A 13967-nucleotide genomic window follows, 5' to 3' on the forward strand; every position below is an offset into this window, starting at 1 on the left:
CTCTGAGGTAAAGAGTAACATTTCAGCTGAAGAGGATGTGCTGGCTTTTTGGATACAAGGCATACATGACATTAGCACAAAGAAGTCAGGACAGTTCCCTCTGGCCCTGCCTAAAAAATCCCCATCTACCAAGCAGGCCAACGCCAGGCCATAGGGTTTCATTTCATCGCACAAACCATGAGGTTGAGAGAAGGGAATTTTAAGGTTCTCTTGCTATTCATTTAATGAAGCATTTTCAGTCAAGCTTGAAAGCTAAAGGAAGCGGATGAGTTCTGCCTTTTCGTTTGCTTCTTCCGAGGCTGAAAAGACTATTAATGAAAAGGAAATTCAGGGACATTAAAGACATAGGATGTATCAATATGCACAAAGCTGGAAAAGCCAAATCCTCAACTGCTGCGTGCACCCGAACATAAAGGAATGTAACTTGTGAAAACTATTAAGGTCTTGATGTGTTTTCATGCTGTAACAGGAGAAGAGAGAGGTGGGCGTGAGGGCCTTACCCTAGGATGGGGAAAGAAAGTTAAGAGCATGCTAGCTGTATTACTACCCTGGGAAGGGGTTTGCACCCAGTTTTACTGCCCGACAGGCATGTTGCTCACCACACTACTGGCTCACCTGGGCAGTGGAGCTCTGGTGTGAACGTGAGCGCCAGATAGGGGTCTCTTCGCTCAGTGGTTGTGGCTGTTGCAGGTGTGCATGCACACAAATTATTCAGAGAAGTTCAGTACTTGGAGCTTTTCCTGGGTCTCTGTGCTCCAGGAGGTTTTAAAAGAGACAACCACAGTCAGAAAAGCAACTCTTCACTCTCAGATGATCCTCCTTATTTCAGGAATGAATAATATTCCTGGCTGCGAGTCTCTATTACAGGTTATCTGGAGACTATAATAACCTTCTGTGCTTTTACTTGCAAGAGGAAATAATGGTTCCTCCCTGAGTCCCACCCGCTGAACAGAGGAGTTTTGTTGCCTTAGGACCAGATTCAGCAGAAAGAACGATTGCAAAAGCCCTTGAAAACTGTAATTCCTTTCCAGGCCCTGAAAAAAAAGCTGTGCAGCACAGCAGTTTTATTTAGACCTGTTAAATCTTCCAGATGCATGCAGGGCTCTGTTCCCCAAAGAAATACACTGAACCTTGTTCTTAATATGTTGTTTTAAATAACAGGAGTGGCTAAGCGCTCCTGCTGGAACCCGTCTCTGTCCCCTCATGAGTTTCCTGCATGGCTCTTCTCTGTTCTGAGGAGACTGTTGTTGCAACTCATGTAATTATGTTTTATGAAAATCCCAAAGCCAAAGCAAATGTTCCTGGTTTAGACAGGCTGTGTGTGGCCTTGATTTGCACACCAGCCTTTGCACCCTCCAGGGGCATTTCTTTTATTCCCTCTTTCTTTAACAAGGCTAATTCCTTTCTTACCCATCTTCACACTGGTTTCAGGCTTATTCAAACTACTTTGCTCACAGCTCAGTAATACTTTAAAGATCTTCAGACATTAATTCTTATTCCTTCCCCAGGAGGGATAGGTAGAAGTTATTTTCTTACCTTGACGTTACGAACTGGCATATGCAGGCACCAACTGTGATGTTTCACAAGAAAGCATTCCTGGCCAAGGCTACAAGGCTATGCTACTGATCATCCCCTCACTTCCAGTCCTGTATTCTTCATCTGGTGCCTGCATCTGTTCGGACACTTGCTCAACAAACTGGGGAAGAAATAGATCTACCTTCTAGTACCCACTGCATATGCATATACAGAGCATTCGTTGGGTCACTTTTCACTTGGATTAGTCCTCTGATTCAGTTCAGTGTGCGGCCACGAGAACACTTGTGCTGGACCAGCGCTTGGGAACCACAGAGACAGGCTAGGAAAAGCAGAGGAAGCTTCACTGGCTTTTACTAAGCAACGTTTGAAAGGTTAAATTACCTACCTGGTGGTACAGCCTTGCTCTGTGACCAACAGCAGAGGTGATGTAGGTATAAATCCGTGTTTGAACAAAAAAACTAATTTGTTCATTATGTCAAGGTCTTTTGATATTTATGGATTTTTTACTCTATATTAAAAGTTAAAATATAAACAACAACACAACACATGCATATTAGAGTTTGTCTGGAAAGAAAGAGCACATGCACTAGCCTGATTTATCCTGTCTCCAGAAGTTTTTGTCTCTTCAGTTTTCACCTTTACCATATAACTGCTTTTGATAGTTATTGTTGCTTGTTTACCTCTAGTCACTGTAAACTACTATTGCTGGTTTTAAAGGAATTCTGCTAATTACAAGTTTGCATCTATCCTTCCTCTCTATGCTTCCGGCTACTTGAACTAGCATTTAGAAGCCTGCACACAAAAGGAAGTTGCATCCACTGGGGTACTTGGACATTAAAAAGGCACAAACTTCCTCAAAGATATGTTTATGTCCATCTCAATTCACAGCTGTAAAATCATCTGATATAAGCCAAGACAAAGTTTCCCCAGTTCTGTTGTGTGAATCTTTCTAGGCTGGTTTAAACTAATACTATTCTGCCTCCAGACTAAGATCATTGAGCTGCCTAAAATGTGAAGGTAGGGAAATTATTACCATCCCCACCACACTGTCTACTTTGTCTGACTGATAGCAGATCATTTATAGCCTCTCTGTCCTTCTCCAATCTGACAGTGGCCAACTTGGCTAATAGTTTCATGATCTTTTTGCAAGTCCTGCTGCTGCAAGCCCACTTTCCTATGGATTTGTCTTTTGTCATGGGGCTTTTGGTTGAGTGTGAACTCTAAAACAAGCCCTGTTCTGCTACCTACCTACTCACATCTTCAGGCACATAATAACATTGGAGTTTTCATTGCCCACTTCTCTCAGGTGGGAAGTAATAGGTCTCTTCATCTTAATATTTTCATAGAGACCCTCTGTTTTCAAACCCCTGAGAGTTGGGAGTTAAATGACTGTCAGTGGGGAAGTGGCAGAAATCAGATGCACCTGCCCATAGACAAGGATGAACTGTGCCTTCTGTCACATCAAAAAGAGGACAAGAAAAAAATATTCAGTTCTACATCCACAGAAACAGAGACCATAGCCTGCTTTTCCTTGCAGGCTACCTTTAAGGGAATTTAGAGAACGGCAGACTCTTTCAAGTATGCTGCATAATAGCAAGGGGCTTTCAGAACCTGCTAGTTTGAAAAAAAGAGTGCAAGGTATGGTGTTTCATTACAGCTGTTGCCAGTAAAGGGTTGACAATTACAGGGCCAGTTCTGTATTGATTTCAGCTGGGGTTTGTCAGCTTCAGGAATCTGAATTGCAGTGCTCTTTTTGCACATAAACCCCAGCAGAGGCCACCAGCAATCCATTTCATGAGCTGCAGGAAGACTTCTGTGCTAATTAAGAGAAATCTTTGTGTTTTGGAGGGAATGCCTGACTCCTTGGCTTGTCTGGATGATGAAGGTACAGAGGCAGTGGAGGCATGTTCCTATGTCCTAGCAACCCTTAAATAACTGGCAAAATTTGCTGGTTGACTACTGTATCACAGCTCTGTATTGCTGTCTTCCTTTCAGCTTTCTGTGCCTTGTTGTTTTCATGGTTCTCTCTTCCAAGTGGTGGGAAATGAGACACTAGTTAGAGCTCTTTCATATTGTGTTGTGATAGTTTTGGGTATCAATTTTTAAGAGACGTATTTAAAAACTGCTCAAGAAGTTTTAAGGATCCCGCAATCCTATTGCCTACTGTTGTGATTCTGCCTGTGTTTGTAAGTGAAGATGTAGAGATGTTCAGTAACTAGGTGGAACAACTAGGATAATAAGTGCCTTAAGACTGCAGAAACAAAGGGCTGTTGGAGGTGCAGAGGTACGTGATGTCTAACTAAAATGAACTCTGCATTGCCTTTGAATTCTAGCCCAGGTGTTTTGTATCCTATCCTCTTTTTCATGATTCATTCTTCCTTTTTGCTGCTCTTTGCAGTGGCCCTTTTCAGGTTTAAAGATTATTACTACTCCACTTCTTCTTGATCTTATCTGCACTGAACAAATCAATTTCTCTTATCTTTTTCTCATCGGTCACACTTACCTGGAGTCTCTAATTGTGCTATGTCCTTCCCAACATGTGACACAATGTGGACGCAATTCACCAAATGAATTAGTGGCATTTCTAAAGAATTGGGGTTTTTTTTCCTCTCTGTACTCTTGTAATTTGCCTGTTTCACTGTAGCTGAGCGATGGATCTGAGCTGTGGCTTAGGTCCAAGTACTTGCAGGGAGCTTCTTGGCATGAATATGTAGGGTTAACCAAACCCAACCCACAGCAAAGTAATTGAATTATTTCATCTAATGAATTCAAATCTATTGTGACCTGTTTGCCACTATACAAGAAGAAAAAGAAGCAGAGTTTGTCAGATGATAAATTATCCATTGCAAATTCATGAATTTTAAGGCCAAAGGGGACCATTATGCTCATCTTAGTCTGACCTCCTGCGCCACCCAGGCTGCGGAGTCTGACCCAGTGATTCCTGTGTCATTAACATGTGGGTGACCCCTTTGCCCAGAGCTCTGTGGAACACCATATATCTGGCTGGAGCCCAAACTGGAAGCTGGCCTCCACCCTCCTTTCTTTTGCTCCCCTTTCCAGCATTGTTTCTCTAAAGGGCAATTACTCTATCTGCCCACATTCATTAAATGCCAACCTAGTGCTGTGGGCCTGGTGCAGCAAAGCAGCCTCTGTCGCCTGTGGTTGAGCACGGGCTGTAGCCAGCAGCAACAGCAGCTGGTTTTCATCTTTTGCACTAGTATTCTTGGCTTGGGGAGGGGGGGAAGGCATGGACAAACAGCCCCCCTGGAAATACTGAAATCTCTTAGAGGTGAACAGTTCCTTGTTTCCATGTGCTGCGAACAGCTGCTCGTGCCAGGATGCCTGCTGCTGTCAGTGAAACCACAAACCTGGGTGAAAATGAGTTGGTGTGAGGCACAGTATCCCAGCCTGGCCCATGGGTTTGCCTGTGGTCCCGCCAGCGAGGCTTCTGTGGCTGGTTGCAGAGGGGTTCCTTTCTTTTTGGGGTGGTATGGTTCATACCCAGGGCACCATTGCATCTCCCTGGGCGAGGAGGCAGCTCTCAGCACTATGGTTTCAGCATTCTCTGCTGAGGTTTATCTACAGAATTGAGACTACTCCTAAGCTAAGACACGGATACAGGTTTGTTTATGGGCTTTTGTTTTGAATTTAAATGCCCAATCAATTAGCTCTTGGGAAAGAGGCTTTTGTGGTTTGCTAGGGGGATGTTATGGATGATGGTTTTTTTCCTGAGCAGGATCTCTGCTTGCTCAAGAGGGGCTTTTGTGCAGGTTCCCAGGGTAAAACAGCCCAGTAAGGGCATGGCTCTGGGTTCCCTCTGACCCCAGGGTCCTCATGTCTGCAGAGCAAGTTACTAGAACCCACTGAAAGCCACCATTTATACCTGCCCTTCTTTGGAGTGTACTGTGATGATCATGATGTGTAACTTGGTGTTGCTGGGTAAGTGGCACTAACGTACAGAGAGGAAGGGAAACACCCCCGTTCCTGGTGGATTCCTCACTACCAAAGGCAGCAGCCAGACCTTGCTTTGTGGTGAAGTCTGCTTCTGGCATAGCCCACCCCCGACTCATAGAAGGCAGGCACAGCTGTGCCAGGTCCTGCTCCCTGCTGCTCCAGGTGTAGACACCAACTTTCGAGGACAAAAGGGCTTAGGCTAAGGGGAACTGGAGGCTTCTTATCACGGAATGAAGTGGCGAGGTATGGTGGGGGTGAGCCATCGGTAATGCTGTGCCATCCCCCTTTTCCCGGACCGTGCAGGTGTGGTGCCCGCACCTCGCTGGGCGAGCAGGGGGCTGGGGCGGCTCAGCGCGGCTGCCCGGGGGTGAGTGCCGAGGCCCCGCGGTGGGATGTTAAACGGAGGGGGGAGCGGGGACAGGCGTGACCTCCCGAGGCTGCCGCGCCGCTGCCCCGCGCCTTGTGCCGGGGGGCCGGGTGGGCGCAGCCCCGCAGCGGAGGGTCCCGCCCGGCCCCGCTGCCCCCGGAGCCGCGGCCCCGGGGCGGGCGGCGGCGCCGGGCGGAGGAGGAGGAAGGGCCGCTGCCCGCCGCGGGGCTGACATCAGCCGGAGGAGGGGCTTGCCCGCGAGTTTCTTTGCTCGGCGCATCACTTCCCGCCGCTGCCATACTCCGCTGCCCGGTGCCGGGCTGCAGCCGCGCCTGCCTCCGCCGCGGCGGGCGGCTCGGCGGGGCCGGCGCCCATGGCGTGCCCGCCCGGTGCCGACAGCCCGGGCTCCGCCGCCCGCCGGCTCTACTCGAGGTGAGCGGGGCCGGGCGCTCGGCCGCGGGGGACCCGGAGCCGCCCGCTGGCCCCGGAGCTGCGCTCGCCGCCGTGGGCAGCGCGCCCTGCAGCGCCCGGGCCCCTCGGCGGGGGGAGCGGGGCGGGGGGCGGCGGCGGCTTCCCGGAGCGGGAGCGCGTCCGCGGGGGGCGAGGAGCTGTTGCGCGCCCGGGGACCCGGCGGGAGCGGAGCGCGAGGAGATGGAGGGCAGGGAGGTGAGGGTCGCTACGTGGGGCAGCTCCGGCTTCCTCTGCGGGCGCCGAGGTTGCCGCGGGGCAAGCTGTGGCTTTCCTTGGCGCTAGCCCGGGGCGAGCGGCTGCCCCCGCCGAGGAGGCTGATGCCGGAGCCTGGTCTGCGCTGGGCATTTCCATGGGAGGCTCCTGATCGCACTGCAGAGACTTTTAAGTCTCAGCTTGAAAACTGGGCGCTACAGAAATTCACACAAGGCTGGCAAAAAATAGCTTCAGGCTGTCTGTCGTTCGTTAAAATAGCCCATCTTGCCCATTCTTTCCACTTAGACCAAAAATAAAAAAGTCTAAACGAGAGTCAATGCGAGGCCTTACAGCATTGCTTAGAGCGTCGGTGTTTATGCTGTTTACCCTCACGGTGGTTTTATTTCTCCTCTAGCAGTCAGAAGCGGAGATAATGCAGTATCTGGACTAGAGGGTGAAACAAAAAAACCCCGAAGTACGTGCAATATAGTAGCTTTTCATCAATTCTCTTTGCATGCTTTGTAATAATTAGCATGGCAGCGAGTGGGTTGTCTGGTTTTATGTGTATTGGTTCATTAGGACAGCAGGTGTTTCTTGTTTTGGTTGAGAAAATGAAAAGAGAATCCAGAGTTACAACCATTGGTCTGCCTACCTGGTGGAGCTGCAGAAAAACACTGGCTTTTCATCAGACTGGATTTTTTTTTTCTTTCTTTTTCTTTTGTTTTTCTTGAAAACTTTTTGGGGAATAGGCTTTGGCCCTTTTTGGGAAGGAAATCCTGGTGGTTGGCTGCGTACCACTAACATGTGCCTGTTCAGCGTGGTCCACACTGCTACTACCTGTTGGCGATGAGAGAAGAGAAATAGGAAGCACCTCTCCTGTGGCTTGGTCAGGGTGGCTCTGGCACGGTGTGTGGTGTTAAAACTGTCTTCAGGCTTGCACTGCAGGCCTTCAAAGTACATGTTGCTGCAACCTCTCTGTCTACTGCACTGCTAATGGAGCTGTAACTTAAGAGGTTTTTCCTTAACTTCACTGTATCATAGTGTAGAAGCTTCTAGCTTGAAGTAAATGACTCTGAAGTCCAGCTGGTAGGCATACCTGCGGTGATGGGTGGAACCTTGGGGGACTGTTCAGGTGGTAAAGCCAGAATGACTGATGTCAAAGTTTTAGTGATTTTTTTTTTTTTTTTTTTTTTTTTGCCTGGGAGCAGTAATTCAGGTGTAAGAACTGCAGAAGGTGCCTGTGCAGACAGGCACTCCTGCTTATCTGGGGGATGGTGGAAGGTGTATTCCTTCTAGGAAGAGGGATGGGGTGGAAGGAAGCATGCCACAAAGAGATGAAAGCATTCATTTTACTACGTCCCTTGGTATTTCCCTAAATTCAGCCCCTCCTAAACAAAGGCATCTGTTTTGTTGTGCTCACAGCAGACAATCTGTATGCTGACTCAGCCAAACTCTTCTATTTACAGCGACCAAAGTTGGGAGCATCTCTGCTATAGCAGTAATACTCCATATGCAATTTTGCAGAAGAGGTCCTGTGTAGCACTTTGTCTGTTCTAGCTAACTTTTCTGATGCCATTTAATTAATTCCTGTTGCTACTGTGGAACTGATAGTCTTGAGGAAGACTTGGTGGAAGTACAGGGCTTTGGAAGAAGTTGAGCAGGGCTGGCATGTCTGTGGTGGCCAGCTCCTGGTATTGGATGTAGAATCTTTGGTGGGGCTTGTTGGAAATGTTGAACTCTGTGATCATGCTTCACAAACTTGAGCTGAGCAAGTATTATGAGCCTGAGTTAATGCTTTATTTTCCATGGGGTTTTGATCTGGTACTAATTTAAGTGTATCCAGTTCAGCAGCATGTAACCTCTGAGGACTTCTGTCGGACAGAATCTGGGCTGCAGGAGCAGTGAAATACCTGCTTGCAGCAGGTTCTCTGCTCTTTGCTGCTGCCGCAGATAGTCTCACTACCTGACCTTGTGCTGCCTACCTGACCTTGAATGCATAGGAAGCACCAAACCCATCAAATGATGTCCCTGGACCATGGCTCCTGAGAGTGTCAAGGTCATGTTAGGGACCAGTGTCCAGAGACCTGCACTGGATTTGACCCATTGTTTTTAAAAGGTCACTCTGGAGATTTTAGAGTCTGGGAATGAGGCATGGGCATGTTCTAGGGAAACCACTGCTGTCCTGCAGTGACATCACTGAGACATTATTGATCCCACACAGAAAGAACATTAAATAATGCTGCAATTGGAGCAGAAATGTATAAAACTGGAATGAAAACTCAGATAAGTGTGCTTTGTTCCTTCCTTCTGGGTGTCCCTTTCCCTTCCCCTTGTTCTGCATTCTCTTGCAGTGCTATGTATTTTCAATAGAGCTGTTGGCTTTTGTAATGTTTACTAGCTTTCCTTGATTGTGTCATAAACAGTCTCCATCTCGCTCATTAACATCAGTACAGGGGGTACCTGACCTGAATGCGCGTTGGGCAATTAGAGTGCTCTGTGAGCACCACGGATCTTTCTAGAGACAGCAACTTTCTCCTGTTCTGGTGGGAAAACTGAGATGGAAGAATCATTGGCCTTCTGACATGGAAGGCAGTAAGAGAGGCTATAACTCAGGGTGGTGGTGAAGGCAGGATAAACTGGTGTTTGCAAAGCTCATTGGGAAGGAAGTCCACTGTTGGGGTGGGCCTCCCTCTGGAATGGTTCCTGTTCATTTTGCGCGTATCCAAGGGATCACGATGCTATGAAATATTACGATAGTTTTCCTGCTGCTAGTACTTGTAAACTTTCAAAAATTTGTAAATCTGGACTTCATATAACACTAAAAGCACTGTTGCCATTTGTTCATTCAAAAGGAAAAGAAAAAAGTTATATATTGCTTGCTTTTAAGATACATTTATTCTCTTTCTGGTATTCATTAGCATCTGCCTCAGAGGTGAGAACTGGTACCACCAGCCATGCCAGTTTTGGTGTTCATTTGGAATTTCACTGAATACTCAAGTGAGTAAGCCTTCTGGTGATACTCGTGGCTCTGTGTTAACCTGGGCTGGATCTGAGCAGCAGTGTGGTGACAAAGAGCGCTCTGCCTCGTTGCAAATCCTCTGAGCCTGAAGGTTGGAGAGCTGTTGGCTCACAGGAGGTTGGCAGAGGAAGATGGTGATGGGCTTGCTCTGTGGTACTGGGAAGGGGCTCAGGTGAAGGATTCCCTTTGCACTTGCTAAAGATACTGCTGAACTACTGCGGTAGCAGCTATTGCAGACCCTGGCAATAGCTGAGGCGGTGGCGGAGTTCAGGAGAGAGAATACACCTCACCTGAGCAGCCAGGTGAATGCTTGGCTGCTGGGGAGCCTGGCCACTGCTGCCACACTCGAAGTAGCCGAGGCCACTCTGCAGTTGGTCTGGCTGTGCAGGTATCCGAGCCAGCAGCGCTTCGCCTGGCACTGAGCAGCCGGGCTGAGTGGGTGGCACTGTGAGTGAGGCACTCGCAGGTCTGGCTGGGGCACTGATGCCTGGGGTAGCTCGTGGCAGGTAGGATGGATGAGAAGTAACTACTTGTAAGTCTTTGCACTTGGAGTTGGTGCAGTTGACATCTGTTGTGTAACCAGGACCTATGCAGAAAATACAATGTTGACATGATTTTAAACTGTTTGAGCTTGCAGGATACTTTTACATGCTGTCTGTGTTTGACTTCCTGGCAGACTTCCCCTGTCTCCCTATTCTGATGTTCCAAATTGTCACAGCCGTCCTCTTGTCTCCAGGTAAGGATTTTCCTGCTGGAAATGAGTGTTGTGCATGCTGTGACTGAAAGTAGTCTGTCCTGGGTGGGCAGGTTTGCGAAGGGGGGGCTAGTTTGGCATCACAGTGAAAATGTGGTGTTCTCCACTGCCAGAAAGCTGGGAATGTGGAAATGACCCTTTTTTTCTATTTCTTTACTCCATAGATCTAACTTGAAATCGCTTATTACATTTGAGAATGCTGTCTTAGAAGTTTCTAAAAGATTACAATTTTTCTTTTGTAGGCCTGTGCAGTCAGTCTCCATTAGTCAGAAGGATGGGAAAAACGGGACAAGCATTTCTAAATAGCTGTGCTGCATAATAGGCGGCCTGAGCAAAAATTATATGATAGCTTAGCGTGCAGTGTTGGTTTTGTTGACATCTGTTTTGGGACATGTTGAACAACTCACTCGTAGTTTCAGCATTTGCGAGTAATGTGGTCATCCCAATGCGGAGCCAAGCAGAACATTTAGTCTCCACCACAGCAGGGAGAGGGACCCTTGCTGGCCAGACCTTGACTGGGAATCAGTGTCTGGCTTTGTTGCCAGTTTCCCCAGGACCTTGGGCATCACTTTTGATTCTTCTGTGTTTCTCCTTGTGGGATGTGGGGAGAGAAGCTCTCTTTCCCTTCTCCCTTTGGTCTGATGTTAATTGGGTTGGGGATGTGCCTTGTACCTGTGCAGTGCCTAGCACAGCATGATCTTCATCTTACTTCTGACCTCTAGGTGCTGCTGCAATACAAACAATTGTTGTCTTCAGGGCATTAATTTGACTTGTATGAGCACGTGTGAATCAAGTTGAGATGATACACAGCTCTTCCTGTGTACTGACTTGCACTTCACTCACTCAAGTCATGCCAGGCCTCCTGCTTGTTGTGCCTTATGCTCCTGGGTTGAGAGCTGTCCATCTGGATTCATTATCCCAAAATACTTCGCATTGTAGAAGGCATTTGTGCCAAGCAGACTAGAAAGAGAACTTTGTGCGTTGGCCACATGCTTGTGGGTTATGCCGTGTTTGCTACTGTGTCAGCTGAAGTCAAAGAAGCTTATGTGACTCGTGTGTATGGCCCAAGGGCACCCCTTGAAGCTAGCTCCCTGCAAAAGGTACGGTTAATGCTCTGTTTGGTCACCCCGGGGCCTAGCTGAGCAGAGGAGTGAGTCTGGAAGTGAGGCAGCCTTTAGCCCTTCCTGGCTGGGATGTTGTCCGTGGAGCATGAGCGAGCCGCGCTATCTGGTGCTCCATCACTAGCTACTGAGGTGCCTTCTCCTAGCTGTTCCATTAGTCATTAAATGCATCTCTCCTGGGAAAGTATCTGAAAGAGCTCGTGGCTAACAAGGGAGAAAGGACACTGTCTGGAAAGGGTTCCTATAATCAGGAGATTGGGGGGGTGGGTGGTGGTGGTGGTGTGTGGCTGCTGGGGCAGTCTGAAGGGCAGAGAATGTCCTTGGGGTCTGTGGTTGGTAACAAGGACCTCTTGCCACTGGGTTGTGGTTGGATCATGGTGACCAGGTGTTGCAGGTTAGTTGCCTCCATGGGTAATGGGTCCCGTTCTGGATCCAGATCTTATCGGAGCTTTGGCTGGTGTCTGCAGCATGACTTCTATATGCCACGTGAAAATCTTGTGTGTAATTAACTTCTGTTTTCCTGGTGGATCTGCTGCCTTTTATTTTCAAAGTCAAGGGAGCAGTGCCTATTACACCAAAGGATGAAAACTCCTTATTAAGGCTGAGAAATTGATTTGTCACAGAAGAGTGATTTTAAAATTCCTTTGTGGTCATTTCTCTCTTCAGTCAAATGCAGCGGAACCGTGACTGCTCTGGTGACGATAGCAGAGACTTGAGAGGTGATGGGAGACTAGAAATACCTGGGCAAAGGAGACGGGAGCAGGCTGCATAGCTCAGTTGGCATTCCCCTCCTCCCGCTCAGTAGTGAGTGTTTCCCAGACATTGGATTTATTCCTGATCCATTACGTAAACAACAGGGGAAAGCCTTACCTTGGTGTGCGCCTTGAGGATGAGCAAAATCACAGCCAGCAGCAGGAAGGCTTAGAATTAGATATGTTGGTAAAAGGCTGGAACATCTGTTTCTTTCCCCACTACTCGAGGTCTGCAGATTTGTAGCAAAATATCTGCAGTATGCTGTGCAGTTAGGAAGGGATTTTTTTAATGGACTATGGCTAATAGAATTATGTTTTTTAAATGAAGTTCATCAGGATGGAAGATCTGTCTGGATTCAAACCAATAGAGTGTGTGTGTATGTTCCCATTAGAGCAAGAAGAGGTCTCCAGCCCTGAAGGATGGACTGCCCTGAGGGGTGACATCCCCCTCCTCCTTCCCTGAGCCAAGCTGGCTGCTGTGCTTGGGACATTGCTGGTGCTTTCAGCTGGAGGTGCACTTGAAGCTTGAGCAAGGACAGAGGAAAGCCAGTGGGGAGGTGGCGGTCCTGGGGCAGGGCAGACCTTCCCTTGCAGCTCTGCAGGACCACCCTGCTGCCACCTACCCAGCCCTCCTCATTCTGTCCTGAGGTGGATCTGGGGTGACCCTGGCTTGTGTCCTGGGTCCCCTGCTCAGCTGGTGACTTCCTGGCTTGTCCTATGTTTCCTGCAGCCATGCTGCTTTCACATGTCCCCAGGGCACAACTTTGTTACTGCACCATAATCACATGCAGTTTGCGCTTTCCCTACAGCAAATACTGGTATGTCTTAAGCTTCATCTCCCCATACTCTGGTGTTCCAGCCCTGCTTTCTACTCTGTGCTGTCTTGCCGCCTCTCTAACAGATCAGGCTTTCTGTCAGCAGAGAATATAAACTATATTTTTTTGTGCTGCTGTGGTTGCTTTTTTGCTGTCTTGTATTTTTGCATTTTAGGTGATGTCCAGAGTTGCATTCAGCCTTGCTTGAAGAACAGGCTTGAACTGTCAGGTCTTATGCTGCAAGAAGCCACGAGCAGCAAGTTTCTTCATGTGGAGGGATGCATCTTATTTAACCCTTGATACCTCTCTGCTTTAAGAACAATTTTATCTCCAAATTGCTGCTCAAGTATACCTAGTTTCCTCCGCTTCCAGTCCTGCCCTGTGTATCACTTTGATCAGCCAGCCCAGCTTTCAGAATTCAAAACCATTCCCCTGTTATAAAAAAAGATGCCAACCAAAGCCATGAAACAAAAATTCCTTCTGCCTTTGGGCAGGCAGACTACATAGCCTGACCACAAAGTGGGGCTGTTGAATTCTGGGCCTGGGCTATTTATATTGTCAGTGGGAAAGCTTTCCATTGACTGAGCTGCTCCCTTCCGAAAGATACTTTCAATTAAATGTTATTTGACAGATCTGACTTCCTAACTGGCTTAATTTAACTGGTACAAATGGAATTTTTTATTTTTTCCCCCATTGAAAGCTGAAGAAAATAGAAATAATCTTGATGGAAGGCTACTTGCATTCAGAGTCACATCTATCTGTTGTTAAATGTAGTAAGCCAATAGAGTGTAAAACCGTGAAACAAAATCCACAACCAGAAAGGTAATGGTCCTGCCAGTGCTTGGTGAGGAGAAGGGGAAAGGGGACGCCAGCTGCCCCTGGCTCGGAGCACAGCAGCACTCTAAACAATGCCCAGTGACGTTATGCAACTACCTAGGGAAGGAAGTGAAAATTTATCATTATAGTGCAGTTTCAAGGGCAATATT

General features: G+C 47.9%; 1 protein-coding gene across 1 annotated transcript in view; it reads left to right on the forward strand.

The window, feature by feature from the left end:
• Nucleotides 1-6168: 6168 nt before the first annotated feature.
• The window catches only part of GPSM1 (G protein signaling modulator 1), an 83033-nt gene continuing 75234 nt past the window's right edge, over nt 6169-13967 (forward strand). The window contains exon 1 of the mRNA XM_037399960.1: nt 6169-6289. Within this exon, the coding sequence (XP_037255857.1) occupies nt 6231-6289 (59 nt within the window). The 5' untranslated portion in view covers nt 6169-6230. The remainder of the gene's footprint in view (nt 6290-13967) is intronic.

Source organism: Falco rusticolus, chromosome 9 (assembly GCF_015220075.1).
Source record: "Falco rusticolus isolate bFalRus1 chromosome 9, bFalRus1.pri, whole genome shotgun sequence".
Taxonomy (NCBI): Eukaryota; Metazoa; Chordata; class Aves; order Falconiformes; family Falconidae; genus Falco; species Falco rusticolus.